Genomic DNA, 14,323 nt, shown 5'->3' with positions numbered 1-14,323 from the left:
GTGGTGCCAGCAGCTCAAATCTTGGGCTGTGGACAATGTGAAACCTGTATTTTTCTCTGATGAGTCCACCTTCACTGTCTTTCCCATGTCTGTGGTTGGGTGTGGAGAAGCCCCAAATAGGCTCCTCACCCAGACTGTTGCATACCCCGAGTGCAGCACGAAGTGTGGATCAGTGATGGCTTGGGCTGCAATATCATGCCATTCCCTAGGGCCACTACTTGTTCTAGATTAGTGCGTCACTGCCAAGGACTACAGAAGCATTCTGGAGGACCATGGTCACCCAGTGGTTCAAACATTGTACCCTGAAGATGGTGCTGTATATCAGGATGATAATGCACCAGTGCACACAGCAAAACATCTCCCATGGCCTGCAGAGTCACCAGATTTGAATACTATTGAGCCACTTTTGAGTGTTGTGGAGGAGCGAGTCAGGAAACTCTTTCACCAGGATCACGTAGTGACTTGCCCACTGTTCTGCAAGAGGAATGGCTCAGGACTTTTATCTGTCGTTCCTAAGACAAACTAATTCTGTACTGGCCGCAGGAGGCGGCCCTGCACCATACTAATAAATTATCGCGTCTAAAACCAGGTGTTTGTTGCATTGTCCACCCCCTGTACTTATTGCTTCATTAGAATCATAATTACCAATATCTAGTAAGAAATGATTATGTATACACTAAAATGACGGTTAACTAAATTTTATGCTAACACTGAGCTCAACGACTTGCTGCGAAGTACGTAATCAGTAATTTATTCGACTTAGTTTGTCGTTGATATATTAGACTATGACTAAACCAGTTATTTTCATTAACCGCATGTACTATAGATGTAGAGCAAAACCACAAAAAAACAAGACTGAAATATGACAAAGCTAAATTGTATTTTCATCAAAAGACTATTTTATCAAAATATGCTGTCAAAACTAAAACTGATTGCGAACCCTATTCAAATGTTCTTTACCCCCCCTCCCCCCCATACAAATGTACACTAAATAGTTTAGTGTGGTCTCATTCATTTTCATTTAAATGAAAATCCCTCCCGGTACAGGCTTAGCCCCCCCCCCCCCCCCCCATCATAAATGTCTAGTGAGGCACCTGCATTAGATAAAAAACAAACAAAAAAAAAAAAAATCAGAAATCTGTTTGATGGACCATTGGAGATACCTGGCAGAGAAATTCAGATCTTATAAGTGAAACACACACCAGGTTTATGTAAAGAAATGCATATTTATTGAACAACAAACAGTTACAAGGTGTATTCCATTCAATGGTTTTGCTAAGCGTTAAACCTCTAAAACAGACAAATCAGCACTGCCCAGCTGAGGCATCACCACAGATCAGCACGCAAATGCACCGTGCTGATTACACTCTTGATTGTCTTCCCTTGAAACACAAACCATGCAACACACAACCTAAAAATTTGCCTTTGTTCCTATTTAAACGGCAGCAAATAGTAAACTAAAAAAAAAACTGCCCTTCAGCTTAAAACACAGGAATGAAGGTTAGAGAAATAGTTAGATGAGCAAAAAAAAATGAAACAGCAGTGGAGCCTGGGATCTACAATATTAGTACTCACCACAAACACAACAGTTAAGTTAACACCAAACCCACCAGCAGGCAAGGCATGGTGGGGGACTGTAACTACAGCAACACTGCTGACCAAAACACGCCAGAAGGGGGCGCCGCTGAGCAATGCTTCCCTCACACTTCAGCAACAAGGGAAAGCTTAGTCGTGACGTAGGGAAGAAAAACTCCGCTAGTGTGGCCTCTACAGCGAATTCCAGTTACGACGCACGGCCGTGTTTTTGCTTATTTTGATTCAATCCCTTTGATGGCACGTGCCGTGGGGATTGCAGGTAGAAGATATGACCGATAACAGCTGCAAACCAAAGTGGCTTTTCATTTTAAGATCCATGTCTCTCAATCGGAGCCTGATAGCTGGGGGCATTGAAATTGGCAAATGGGGTTTGGGGTGGCAGGGGGCCTGTTTCCGGCCAATAGCTAAAGCAGGACGGGGACCTTGCTGGGAGACAATGGGCCTTCCTGGTACCCCGAGACGAGTTAGCATCACCATCTGATGCCGATGAGCCAACTGGTCCATCAGCCATTGAATGGCCAGCTGCAATGTTTTTACACCTCTTCCACAGCTCAGGAATGCCGCAGGAGGAGGTCAAAGGCTCTGTCGAGCGACGCACGTTAACGGGAAGAGTCGTGCGCCCGGTCAGGTTCTATGTGATCTACGCATCGGCTAATATTCCTGGGCCTGGTGCCCAACACCAGGATTCTAAAACATGAACTCGCTAGCCAAGACCTGAAAGGCACAGGTGATTTTTCTACATGCGCTTTAGGGTGATGCCGCGAGGGGGGAGGGTGACAACCATTTAGGAGTAACTTGAATATTTACATACCTCGGGAAGAGCTGGGGCTGGTCTGAGGAACTGAGGGGATTATACATGAAATAAAAACATTATAACTCATAAACTGTTATTGCCTCACCTACAGAGCTGCACAGGCATCACTCTCTGACTTTGAAATTGCTATGCAACGAGTCTATCGACGGCTTCAAAAAACGCAAGACACGACAACTCAAATGCACATCTACAGCGATTAATCGCAAAGAAAACACAAATGAGCGGGCAGGGGACAGGAGAGGGGCCAGCAGAGCCCTCAATAGCAGACAGGAATCAGTCAAGTTACGAGGAAACCTACTATCTTAGTGGCTGGAAAGCAGGAGAATATCACAACAAAACAATGCAGCTTTTTATTATTATTTGCACAAAAACCTCATTGCTTCCAGTCTGACAGGAGATGAAGACTCCCAGTCCCCTTTAGCACCCCTCCCCCAACTACCATAGCACCTACTTGCCATGGAAAGCCTTTATTTCTGACCCCCCACCCCACCCCCACCCCGTCAGGGCCCGCTCAGGCCTTGCAGATCTTGGTGATGGTGACAAACTTATTCTCAAAGTGGCGGATGGAGAAGCAGTCTTCGACGGAGCGCTTCTGTATGCCTGCAGGTACGGGGAGAGAACACACGAGGTCATGGAGCCGCACAAGGCCGGTCGCGATGGCTAAAGAGGGCCCAAGCTCGGCCTTGTTAACTAAAACCAAATCTACACTAAACAATGCTAGCTACTTCTTTTAACAAAAAAACATGCATTTCCCGGTGTGCAGATCACGGTTCACTCATCCCAGTTCCCAAAGAGTAATAATCCTTAAAAATTACTTGATATTTTTACAGCAGTGTCTATTCACCAGGATTGGAAACCATGAGAGTGAACACTGCGTAAAGCTGTCAATCCTAGAGTGACATAAAAGGATAAATAGAAAAACAAGAATGGAGCGACATTGAACAATGAGAGATACCGATATTTATCAGCCGAGTGTTCCGTTTTTTTTCCCATACAGGAACACTAAAGTCTAGGTTGAACTCCTGCCAACACCAGTGTGTGAAATCTCTTGAAAGAGAGAGAGAGAGAGAGAGAGAGAGAGAGAGAGAGAGAGAGGATGCAGCAGGATGGCTCACTGATGAGGTCGCTGCGCCGTTGCATGCGATAGGTGTCCCTGCCGCTGCAAAGCGTGTTGATGTAGTAGCCCAGCTTGGACAGGTCGTCGACACGCTCCGTCACCACCAGGTCCTCGTGCACCAGGTACGTCTTGTAGGAGCCAGACTGACAGAGAGAGATGGCAGGCGGAGGGCAGGGGTGGGGGTAAGGGAGGTTAGTAGGAGGCCCTCTGGAATAGCCCAACTGATGGAGAATGTATTCAAAACTCTGGCTTCCATAATGAAACGTTATCAAAGGAAAAGAGTCGACAGGAAGCTTGCAGCATTAAGGGCAGACAGTGTCTGGCGTCCACCAATCCCAGCCCTACAAATGCCCCCCACTCTCAAAATTAACTTTAGTCTGGTTATAAGATGCTCCTCATCTAAACATGAAGCTCAGATTTCAGTGAGAGGCTCATCTGCCTGCTGAATAACAGGCGTATTGGGTATTCAGAGAAATCCCAAAATAGTCAGCTAAATTAGCCGCCAGCTATGACTTGTAGTCAACATGAAAACACTAGTGTGAATGATTCTGATGTGAGGAACCGAAAGATCAGGACGGCCAAACGTGGTGGGGATGCCGACCTAATCACCTTCTGATATGGCGTATGACCGAATCTCACTGGAATGGGAAGGAGCTACCAGAAGTGAAAGGGTCTGGGAGTGTGTCAGCCAAAGCCTGGGTGCCATAGGGAGAAGGTCAGAGGTCATCTGCGTCATTGGTCACTCACCATCAGCTGGACGAAGAGGTCCAGCAGGTCTTGGGGAGGCATCACCACAGAGGTGTTCAGGGGGATGACGTAGCAACTCCGCAAGGTCAGGTCCAGGTACGCGGTCAGCTTCTGTTACAGCAACAGGGGTCGTTCAGGTGGGAGCGTCAGGAGCGCGGTCATAACTACGTAAGGGAACCGTCAGCCACCGTCAGCCTGTCATGGCTGTGTATGGTCGGCAGTCACATGGGCTGTGTCCACAGCGGGCAAGGATGAAACCAGTGCGCACATGGCCTTTTACGTCTTTTTGGTTTTACACCACTGTTGCTCTCCAAACCTGGCAACACCTTTACCGAGCAGACCCTTCTGCAGTGGAAACCAGAAGCGAGCTGGAACCGTGTTGTGACTAGTGTGTCTTCGTGATATGGCTCAGGCAAGGCTTGGTTCCTGTATGCTAATGGAGTAGCACCAATAGGCTAAGCCAACTGAATCAAAAACAGGTCAGCAAAACTAACGTTGAAGTGCCTATTGAACCTGTTCTCAACATGACATCAGCCTAATGTCAAAATAACCAATTTATATATGGCACTGGCGTTTATTTTCCCCACCATAGAAATAGACAAGCGCACAGAGCATGACATGCATGCAGGTGCTCATGTTCACAAGCTGAATTAGCCTGTTAGATCTAGGACTTGCTTTCCCCTAGAATCTAATCATAGCTGCACGTTGAAGAGAATGAAGCATTATGTAAGAATTAAATTCACCCAGCTAGCTATGTGTGGTTCAAGAGTTGTTAAACGTCATTTATCGGTATGACTGTGCAGTTTTTTTCTTTTGTTGAGGTGAAACACCAGGGTGACGAGAAGCTAAACACGGGGGTCACCTCAGCTTCACTGTGCCATGCCACACGCTGTGCACCCACACCGGTGACTCATGCTGACAGCGAGGGACAAGGACAAGGAAACGCCTACCCCAAATAGTGCATCAGCATCTATGACGTAAGCAGCTTGGTGTCACAGTGCTTTCCTTGTACCACTTAATAACTTGTCTAGCTTTGTCAAAAAGGGTGCCACCTTACACTCACCACTGCGGCTGTGTTGGCTAACAATAGATTTTAAACATGCAACAGTCAGAAGATGCAAGCCAGGAGATAATGACCAGTAAAAGACCGTATTTACTGCTATGAACTAACAATGTGTGCCAACACAGGATACAGACTGAAAAACAAGCTACCTAGGAGGGACCATTAGCTGCTGAGACAGAGAGAGAGGGGGAGAGAGACAGAGAGCGAGAGACAGAGAGCGAGAGAGAGAGGGGAAGAGAGACAGAGAGCGAGAGAGAGATATCGGACTGCAGAGGGCACCAGAGAGCCGCTTCATATACTTAAGAGGAAATGCGTTACAGTCAGTCCTGCTACAGCATGACGAATGAGTTCCTCAAAAAACTTGCATTATACTAAAATTGTGTACTAAAATAACAGTCTAATGCTTTAAAAAAAAAAAAAAAAAAAAAAAAAGTAGGTTAGGGGAATGTGACTTAGTATTATGGCAACCAAAATGAATTAAATAATAAAAGCAGTGATACAAGTGCCTAATCGTGCAATTATATGCATTTTAAATAAGAAATAATTAATATAATAATTACAAGTATAATGCATTAATAAATTATATCATAAACACCTTTATTGGACAGCCACCATGCGGCCAGGCATGAACATGGAAAAGAACCGGTTCACAAATCAGACATTGCTATCGTTCACTATGGTGGTTGTTTCTGCATGCAAGTAGTGTTTCTCGCCAAGACCATGCTGCATTTATGTAGTTCATGTTGTGCTCTTCCCTCAGACTAAAAAGCACACATATACATATGAGATTCTGCATTGTATTGGATTTGGGTACTAATGTATCAAATGCGTTAGAACACACTAGTGGTGTGACATCACTCATTGCAGCAGAACTGACTGCATTTGCCCTTTTTACAAGAATGAATACAGAGGAATAGGAACCATTTGGTTCTGTGCCCATGAGACAGACATGTATTTACCAGTGAGAGCAGGGCATGGGGTCACAGCACAGGGTTAGCCAGCGTGCAGGACCCCTGGAGCTGGGGATTTGAACCCACAACCTTCTGGACATGCCACACAGATCCGTGGAGCTAACAGGCTCCTTACCCTCTGGAAGTCATGCAGGATGTACGCGGGGTCGCTCTCCCCAAAGCGGGGCTTGGGCACGTTGATGATGGCCACGTTGTCATGGATCTCCAGCTCCTCGTCGATGCGGGGCAGGTAGTAGGGCGGGCGAGCTACGTACATGGGCACACTGTCGCTGTCCAGCTCAGTGAAGTGCATGGTGCCGTGGTATAGTTTCTGAGCGGGGAAAAAGCGGATTGAGGGTGGTGGTGGCAGTGGGGGGGGAGGAGTTACACACAGAATGTGGCAGAAATGGACGCCAGCGGTAGTGTGACCTTCACTCATACGAGACAGGATGCACAGTGAGTAACAGCTTGTGTTCACAGAGCACTTCAGGGCCCTAAGCACAGTGGTATTCAAACTCCTTTTGACAGAGCCCCCGCGAGGGCTCGTGTATTTGCCCTAAGTGAGCAACTTTCGCACCGTAAACTTTCTTTACTGTACTAGTCATGACAGTTCAATGTATTCAATCTTTTGCCTATTTTACACATTTGAATTTGTTAGCCTCATATAATGTGTGCAGGCATACAATGTGTTCGCATTATTTTTTATATTTTGCAAGGTTGCAATTTTGCAATAGAAATCTCCCCAGCTCAAACCCCCACCCCCCTCTCACCTTGGGGGTGAAGTAGCGGTACACGCAAGCTCCTCCCACTATGAGCCCGGTGAGGATGAAGGCCAGGCCCAGGAGGGTGAGCAGGCAGCGGCCGGTGGAGCTCTCCCCGTTGTACACGGAGGCGGTCTCCGGGTCCTGTCGGGTAAAGAGGGGTTAACGTCCCGGGGAGCGGCCGGGCCCTGCACAAGATGGTCCCCAGCCCCGCATCCTGTCAGGCCACCTGCCGCACCGCAGTCCCACCCCTCACAGGTGGCTGGCTCCTCAGACGGGCTATCGCGGTGGCATCTTAAACCACAGACCCCAAACCCCCCCTCACCAAGCATCCCGACAGCTGCATGTAACCCCCCCCCCCCCCCTTTGAAGGAGACCAGCCACATTCACTATTGCAAAGACGACAGTGGCCCTTTGATGATGTACAACATGGTGAAAACTTTCACACTGACTGAATGTGTTGTGTACGATTTAACACAGAGCTACTCGTGCACAGATGGGGGGGTTGGCGCTGCAGAATGCATCTCTCTGCACCTCCACCTACTCAAAACCTCTATTGCTGAGAATGCCTACCTACCTCTGCAGCTGAGGTTCTTATTTTACCTAAACGAAGCGACTGGCACTTAATTTGAATGAGTCAGTAGGGGAATTTGGGTGAATTTCACTGCCAAAAATGATCCTTCCCCCTTCTAAAAGCTGTCGTATACATTTTGTACTGTTAAAGTCAATCTGATTGGCTGCGGCACACCAGAGAAAATTCCAGCTTCTAGAACCTTCAACACGAAAACAACCATTTGTCATTAAGCCAAAACGTGGACTGAAGTGCACCGATTTAAATATGGCGTGACTCAGTTTTCACAAGAAAATTCCCAGCTGTTACGCTGACATTTCCAGCTTCGGGATCTTCAGCGCAAAATGAGCTCAACGTCCTGTGAAAATATCAGCCCAAGCTAATAGACAACAGATTATACAAACAAACAGTAACAGCTTTGACTGAATAACAGAGCAACATGCTTTAGACAATGCAGTTACAATACAATTCTCTGCATAGGAAATGCACGCATACATGCGATCTGTGGTGACGTGCATGCATGTATTACAGCAATTCACACCCTTCCAAAAATGTACAGAATGGGTTCAAGCAGCTGAACAAATGATCTCCATCTCTTAAAACTCAGTATATCATATGCACAAATCTGCCTAAGTTAGAATTACTTCCGAGTACAGATAACATCATTAGGGTTATGCATTAACAGACTCACAAAAAACCCCCCCATCGCACTGCATAACATTTTCTGTTTGGAAAGAGTACAAGGAATATTTAAAATTGCTTAAAGGGTTTATTTTGGTATCCTACCTTTAAAAATCACAGTGAGGTTACATAAGATAGTGATTAATAAATAATACTGTGAAGTCATGTGTGTTTTGAGGCAGCTGAAACTTTCCACGCACTGAGAAGTGTGACTTAAGGGTGCTGGTGCCATCTGCAACTCCAGGACCACAAAGCTTAATCAGCACATGGCTATCAGACCGAGTGGCAGCGGCAGGCAGCATCTGAAATGCTAAGCGCTGCAATATTTTTTTGCACATCTACAAAATGCAAGTTCCAGTACTCGGGAGATTTACGCAGAAGCCTTTCTCTGACTTCCCGAAAACTCCAAGTCCGAACTACAGCCTAGGCTTTATTTATCGGTATTCCATGAGACTACAGTGTGGATCCTGATTGGATGTGAGAAAAGGTGAATTTCTAAGCTGTATTTTGGAGGCCATTTGCTCAAAGCGATTCCAAAGCATCGTGCTTAATCCGTAAGGGCGACCCACACAAACCCAAAAATGCCTAATCCTCAAAAGTCCTGAGAGACTCCACAGTTCAATGAGGTTCCAGAGGAAGAGAACTAAATAATTTCTTTTTGGGGTACTGACAGGCATACCAAGGGGTAGCTCTTTCGCCTGGCTCAATCTGGGTTTTACTAGCAGCCAGGTGACATGCTGTTGTTTTGAACAGCAGGCTGATCGGTGCAGCAGCTGCTGTCTACGGTTCTGAATCCTCAGGACCCCAAGAAAGGCAGGCTGGTCACTGCGAAGCATGAAACGCCACCTTAAGAAGGGGCAACGTAACCCACCACTTTTCACTGCAGCGATGCTGGATTTATTTCAATATTAAGTCTCAATCACCTCAACCCTTACTCCCCAAACATGCTTATACAGAGTAACCACTGAAAACTTTTCTAACCCAATGAAACGCACAGAAGGTATACATTAATAGCAATCAAAATGGCCAAATGACAGCAAATGACGTTCATCTCCTGACTTAATGTACAACACTTCTGTGTAAAAGCAATTTTAAAAAATGGCTATTTCTGATAACCAAACATAACCAAGGACCAAAATAATGACAGGCACGCAATAAACTAAACTTACAGACATTACAATACGTATTCTAAAAATCAAATGAATAACAAATGCTTTTTAATAGTTAATTTTGCTATTATTTCACATGAAAATAGTTTGATCTCACACCACAACTATAGTTATGAGAGTGAATCTGATTAATGGACTGAAACAAGGAATACGCATTTTGTTAAACACATCGTGGTCTATTTATACTAGAATTTATATGTATTATAATTTAAGTATAAGTTTCTAAATTATTTTTACGTGTACTTTCCAAATATACGCTGAGCCGCTCTGTGACAACTGCTGAGACAGTTAAACAGCTAGAGACAGATGGGTTAAGTTTAGTGAACTTAATTATCGGCCGTTCCAATGTGTGACAGGGGGCCTTGCAGGGCTGACTGGGTGTCAAAACGCGGTTAATGCCGCATCGGGCACCACAAGCGCGACAAGAAGAAGGTCGCTTCTAACAGGCAGAGAGGGAGAGCAAACTGCGCCGCGGCATTTAGAGACACTAAGCGGCTAAAGATGGATGCTTCACCGGGTAGCCGCGCTGAGTGATGTCGCCACAGCATTAACCGTGTATTACCCATTAGAGACCGAATCGTCGGCCATTAGCCGTGGACGCCGTATGATACATTATCCATTAATCACCGGCTGTAGGATCCCGTGGCCGGTTATTCCAGCCCCCCACCGAGGGCGGCCGCGCCGTCAGCCGAGGCCGGCGCACAGTCAGCTCACCTTGTCCCCGACGAGCCCGTCGCCCTCTTTGCCAAGCGCTTTCTGCGCCAAAGCGGAGTTAAACGTGATTTTCACCATTTCGCAGCAGCCGTGGCGGTGGACAGTGATGAACAGCGGCGCTCTTTAGCTCTTTGTGTTGTTTTCCTCGCGGAGGTCGCCGCCGCGCTTCCTAGCCGAGTGACGCACTCTGTTTGCAGACACTGCCCACCACCAGAATTCCGCTTCCGGTGGGTCACGTGACAGCCCTCGTCCCGTAGAGCGCCACCCATATCGGCAAATACAGCCTGATTTCAATTCAATTCAATTTGTTTTTATATAGTGCCTTTCACAACGGAGTTGTCCCAAAGCGCTTTACATGGTTGTGTTGTGATACATGAAACAGAAGTAGAGGGAAAATCAAAGAAATAGAATAAAGAAAGCCAGAAGACAACGGAGGAGAGGGTTCTTAAAACGTAGATACCGCCGTGACAAAAACTTGCTATCTGGTTAGAACAGAATAGAATCTTGACGTAATAGAAAAGAATGTCTAGAAAACAGAATGGAATATCTTGTCAGGTGACATGCCAGATTGTTACCCCTTAGTAAAATTTCCCAGATAACCTGTGATCGAAAAAGGGGACTCAAGACTCAGAAAGGAGACAATTTCAATACTGGTTTGGGCTATACATATATGCTGATATATTCATTACCCATTGCAATTCTTTACAATACACAACTATATACACTATATGGTCATTTTACCTACAGGAACTTTTTTAACATCCCATTTTAAATCCATAGGCATCCATGTTGCAGCTATAACACCTGCCACACTTCTGGGAAGGTTTTCCACAAGATTTTGGAGTGTGTCGGTGGCAATTGCCCATTCATTCAGAAGACCATTTGTGAGGTCAGGCACTGATGTTGGAATCGAAGGCCTGGCTCACAATCTCCATTCTAGTTCATCCCAAAGGTGTTCATTGGGGTTGAGGTCAGGGCTCTGTGTGGGCCAATCAAGTTCTTCCACACCAAACTCACCCAACCATGTCTTTATGGACCTTGCTTTGTGCACTGGGGCACAGTCATGCTGGGAGAGAAAACTACCTTCCCCAAACTGTTCCCACAAAGCTGGAAGCATAGAATTGTGCATAATGTCATGGCATGCTGACGCATTAGAATAGAATAGAATAGAATAGTTACTTTATTGTCATTCAGAGATACACGGGTTAGTGCACAACAGAACGAAATTGCGTTGCATTATTTTGCTCAACATAAGCCTGGCAGAGTGTGTAATAAATATATATAAAAAGATGTATATATAAATATATAAATAGGAGCAGAGTACAAGTACCACAATTTAGCAGCAAAAAACACAGTGTACATCACCACAAGAGATATACATTAAGATATCTCTTAAGACATGCATTAAGAGATACCTTCACTGGAACTAAGGGGCCCAGCTTAACTCTTGAAAAACAACCCCATACCATTATCCCTCCTCCACCAAACTTTACAGTTGGCACAATGCAGTCAGGCAGGTAACGTTCTCCTGGGATCCGTCAATCCCAGACTCATCCATCAGACTACCAGACAGAGAAGCATGATTCGTCACCCCACAGAACACATTTCCATTGCTCCATAGTCCAGTGGCAGTATGCTTTACGCCACTGCATCTGAGGCTTGGCATGGCGCTTGGTGATGTGAGGCTTGCATGCAGCTGCTCGGCTATGGAAGCCCATTCCATGCAGCTCCCAACATTTTTGTGCTTTTTGGGCATTTGGAACTCAACAGTTATTGAGTAAGAGTGTTGGCAACTTCTACACACTATGCGCCTCAGCACTGGGCGGCCCCGCTCAGTTACTTTACATGGTCTGCCACTTCATGGCTGAGCTTCTGATGTCCCTAAACTCTTCCCACTTTGCAATAATACCAATTGCTGTGGAATATCTAGCATGGAAGAAAGTTCACAAACTGACTTATTGCAATGATGGCATCCTATGACAGTACCACCCTTGAATTCACTGAGCACTTCAAAATGACCCATTCTTTCACAAATATTTGTAAACCTGACTGCATGGCTAAGTGCTTGATTTTATGCATATAATACAATACTGTCTGTATTATATAAATGACATTACATACATATACCATTTATTCTATTCTCTTATTAATTGTTATTCTACCATTGTACTGCTCTATACTTTTTTTCTATTTTAAACTTATTGCACCAGCCATAGGAGTCACAAGACATTTCTTATTATATGCGTGCCTCTGTATATTATGATGACAACAAAGTTGAACTGAATTTAAAATCCGCTGATTCTTTATGCCGCTACGTTTTCAGCGCTGCCTCAGTAGATTGTCACAAGGAAGATCTTTGCTGAGGTGAACTTTTTTGAGTGATCTCGGGAAATATGGACTCTCGTGTAATCGCTAGATCAGTGCTGTTACTTGTAGCGTTACTGCAAAGCCGACCTTAAGCTAAATACCTGGCACACTTTAATAAATGTCCAGCCTTTTAAATAGGTAACGGATAACTAAGCTGAACAACTCAGAACTCATTGACCTTGAACAGAGTAATCACTGCAGCGCTAGAGAAAGCTGCTTGCAGATGTAAACAGGGGCGGCGCCACATATTTCCTTTTGCTGGTGCTGTGTGCTTGCTTGACTTTTCAGCGAGGGTTTTCTGAAATGTAAGGTTTCCCCTTAATGTGCCAGTCGCCTCGATTTAATTTCTACCGCAACACCCCCGACACATACCCAAACAACCGCGCACATTCTCAGTACCCACTCCGTAACAGTTCCAATGAAATTCAGTATTAAATACAATGCAAGATATTAAATTATAGTATTCACTATTCACACACTAAAAATAAAATAAAAATCTAAATAAAGCACAAAAAATTCTTGAAGGTGCTAAGGGGGTACTATGTCTATCATAGGTGTAGCTACAGCACCCCCAAGCCCCTCCCTGGCTGTGAATGCTTAACGAGGCGCGATGAATGAGCCTCCCCATCACCTACTGCAAATGCAGTAATGCTGCTCGCCGGCGTGTTTTTGGTGCCGCCTAGCGAAGAAAGCGTGCTACGTGTTACGTCGTCTTGAGGAATGATGAAATATCGAGCGGTCTGAGGTAATAAATCAAAACACCGTCCATGTGTAAAATCCGAGTGGTTAGTGGCTGCCGCTACGCAGAGATACATAAACAACCCTGGACCAACGTATAGCCTCCGCAGATCGGTCTGACTCATGCTATAATTACTTCAGCGGTCACCCCATTAAAAACAGGAAACATGCCTGGCATCGCTCCGCGGCCATTATTCCAGCCGTTTAGCAGCGCGACTTTATTTTAGCCCGCGAAAAGTGTCCTAAACTGCGGGTCAGCGTCTCCTCACAGGACTCTGCTGCTAAGTTAACAAAAATTCTCCTGCATCGCGATCGTAAAGCCATGTTATCATTGATATATCTTTCCCAATATTGGTTTAAGACTGTAGGCGAAGTTGTCAGCTCACGCATCAGGCCTGATATTCACGCTTTCAGACTCACGCTCACGCAAGGAATCTTACGGCAAATCTATATTATTTCATTATGAACCTAAAATTACCTACATCAAAAAAGGTAAGAGGGCAGTAAATCATGTATTTTAACTGAAACCTTTTATTACAACTTAAGGAGATTAAAATCTTATATTTACCAAAATTATTACTAAAATCCGCGTAGCTGAATAGATGCCTGAAAGTAGGTATTCTTTGCAATTCTCATTTGATTTTCCCACCGCAAATTGCAGAACCGTCTAAGTAATTTGTTGCTCGCGATGGATTTGCTCTCACTGCATGAAGAGAGCACTGCCATTCAAGCTGCACCCCCAGGACATGTTTAGCAGTGGTTTTCCAGCAGGGTGATGGTGGAAATGCCGCACCAAGACACATACGAATCGCAGAAACGCTCTGCGGTTAAACTAAACGAAACAAGATGTGCCTTTGCCATTTCATAAACCCCGGCCCAAGGACCTCTGTGTTCCCAGTCTGATGTGCAAGACGCCCAGGCTTCTTCTTTTAGCTTAGCGGCCGATTGTCTGACCAAGAGGGCTCCTATAGCCCTTAAAAACACCGATCTGGTTCAAGGTGGTCTTCAGTTTGACTTTACTCAGTTCAGAATGTA

At 45.3% G+C, this 14,323-nt stretch overlaps 1 protein-coding gene across 1 annotated transcript; it reads right to left on the bottom strand.

Moving 5' to 3' along the window:
• Positions 1 to 1,206: 1,206 nt before the first annotated feature.
• LOC111846333 (integral membrane protein 2A) lies at positions 1,207 to 10,399 on the bottom strand. The gene is made up of 6 exons (XM_023816409.2): positions 10,184 to 10,399; positions 7,058 to 7,192; positions 6,424 to 6,618; positions 4,275 to 4,385; positions 3,526 to 3,670; positions 1,207 to 3,010 (listed from the first exon to the last, which is right to left on the bottom strand). The coding sequence occupies exons 1-6, from the start codon at positions 10,259 to 10,261 to the stop codon at positions 2,922 to 2,924; spliced, it is 753 nt and encodes a 250-aa protein (XP_023672177.1). The 5' UTR covers positions 10,262 to 10,399; the 3' UTR covers positions 1,207 to 2,921.
• Between the last annotated feature and the right edge of the window lie 3,924 nt (positions 10,400 to 14,323).

The sequence above is a fragment of the Paramormyrops kingsleyae genome, chromosome 10 (genome assembly GCF_048594095.1).
Source record: "Paramormyrops kingsleyae isolate MSU_618 chromosome 10, PKINGS_0.4, whole genome shotgun sequence".
NCBI classification, from domain to species: Eukaryota; Metazoa; Chordata; class Actinopteri; order Osteoglossiformes; family Mormyridae; genus Paramormyrops; species Paramormyrops kingsleyae.
This window is presented reverse-complemented; position numbering and strand designations above follow the sequence as displayed.

Bases quoted from the DNA above. Each gene is read 5' to 3' on its own strand.
- LOC111846333 (XM_023816409.2), bottom strand. From the start codon at position 10,261: ATGGTGAAAATCACGTTTAACTCCGCTTTGGCGCAGAAAGCGCTTGGC. The intron at 7,193-10,183 runs GTGAGCTGACTG...TTTACCCGACAG, and splicing joins ACGGGCTCGTCGGGGACAAG to GACCCGGAGACCGCCTCCGT. The intron at 3,671-4,274 runs GTGAGTGACCAA...TCTCTCTGTCAG, and splicing joins ACCTCTTCGTCCAGCTGATG to TCTGGCTCCTACAAGACGTA.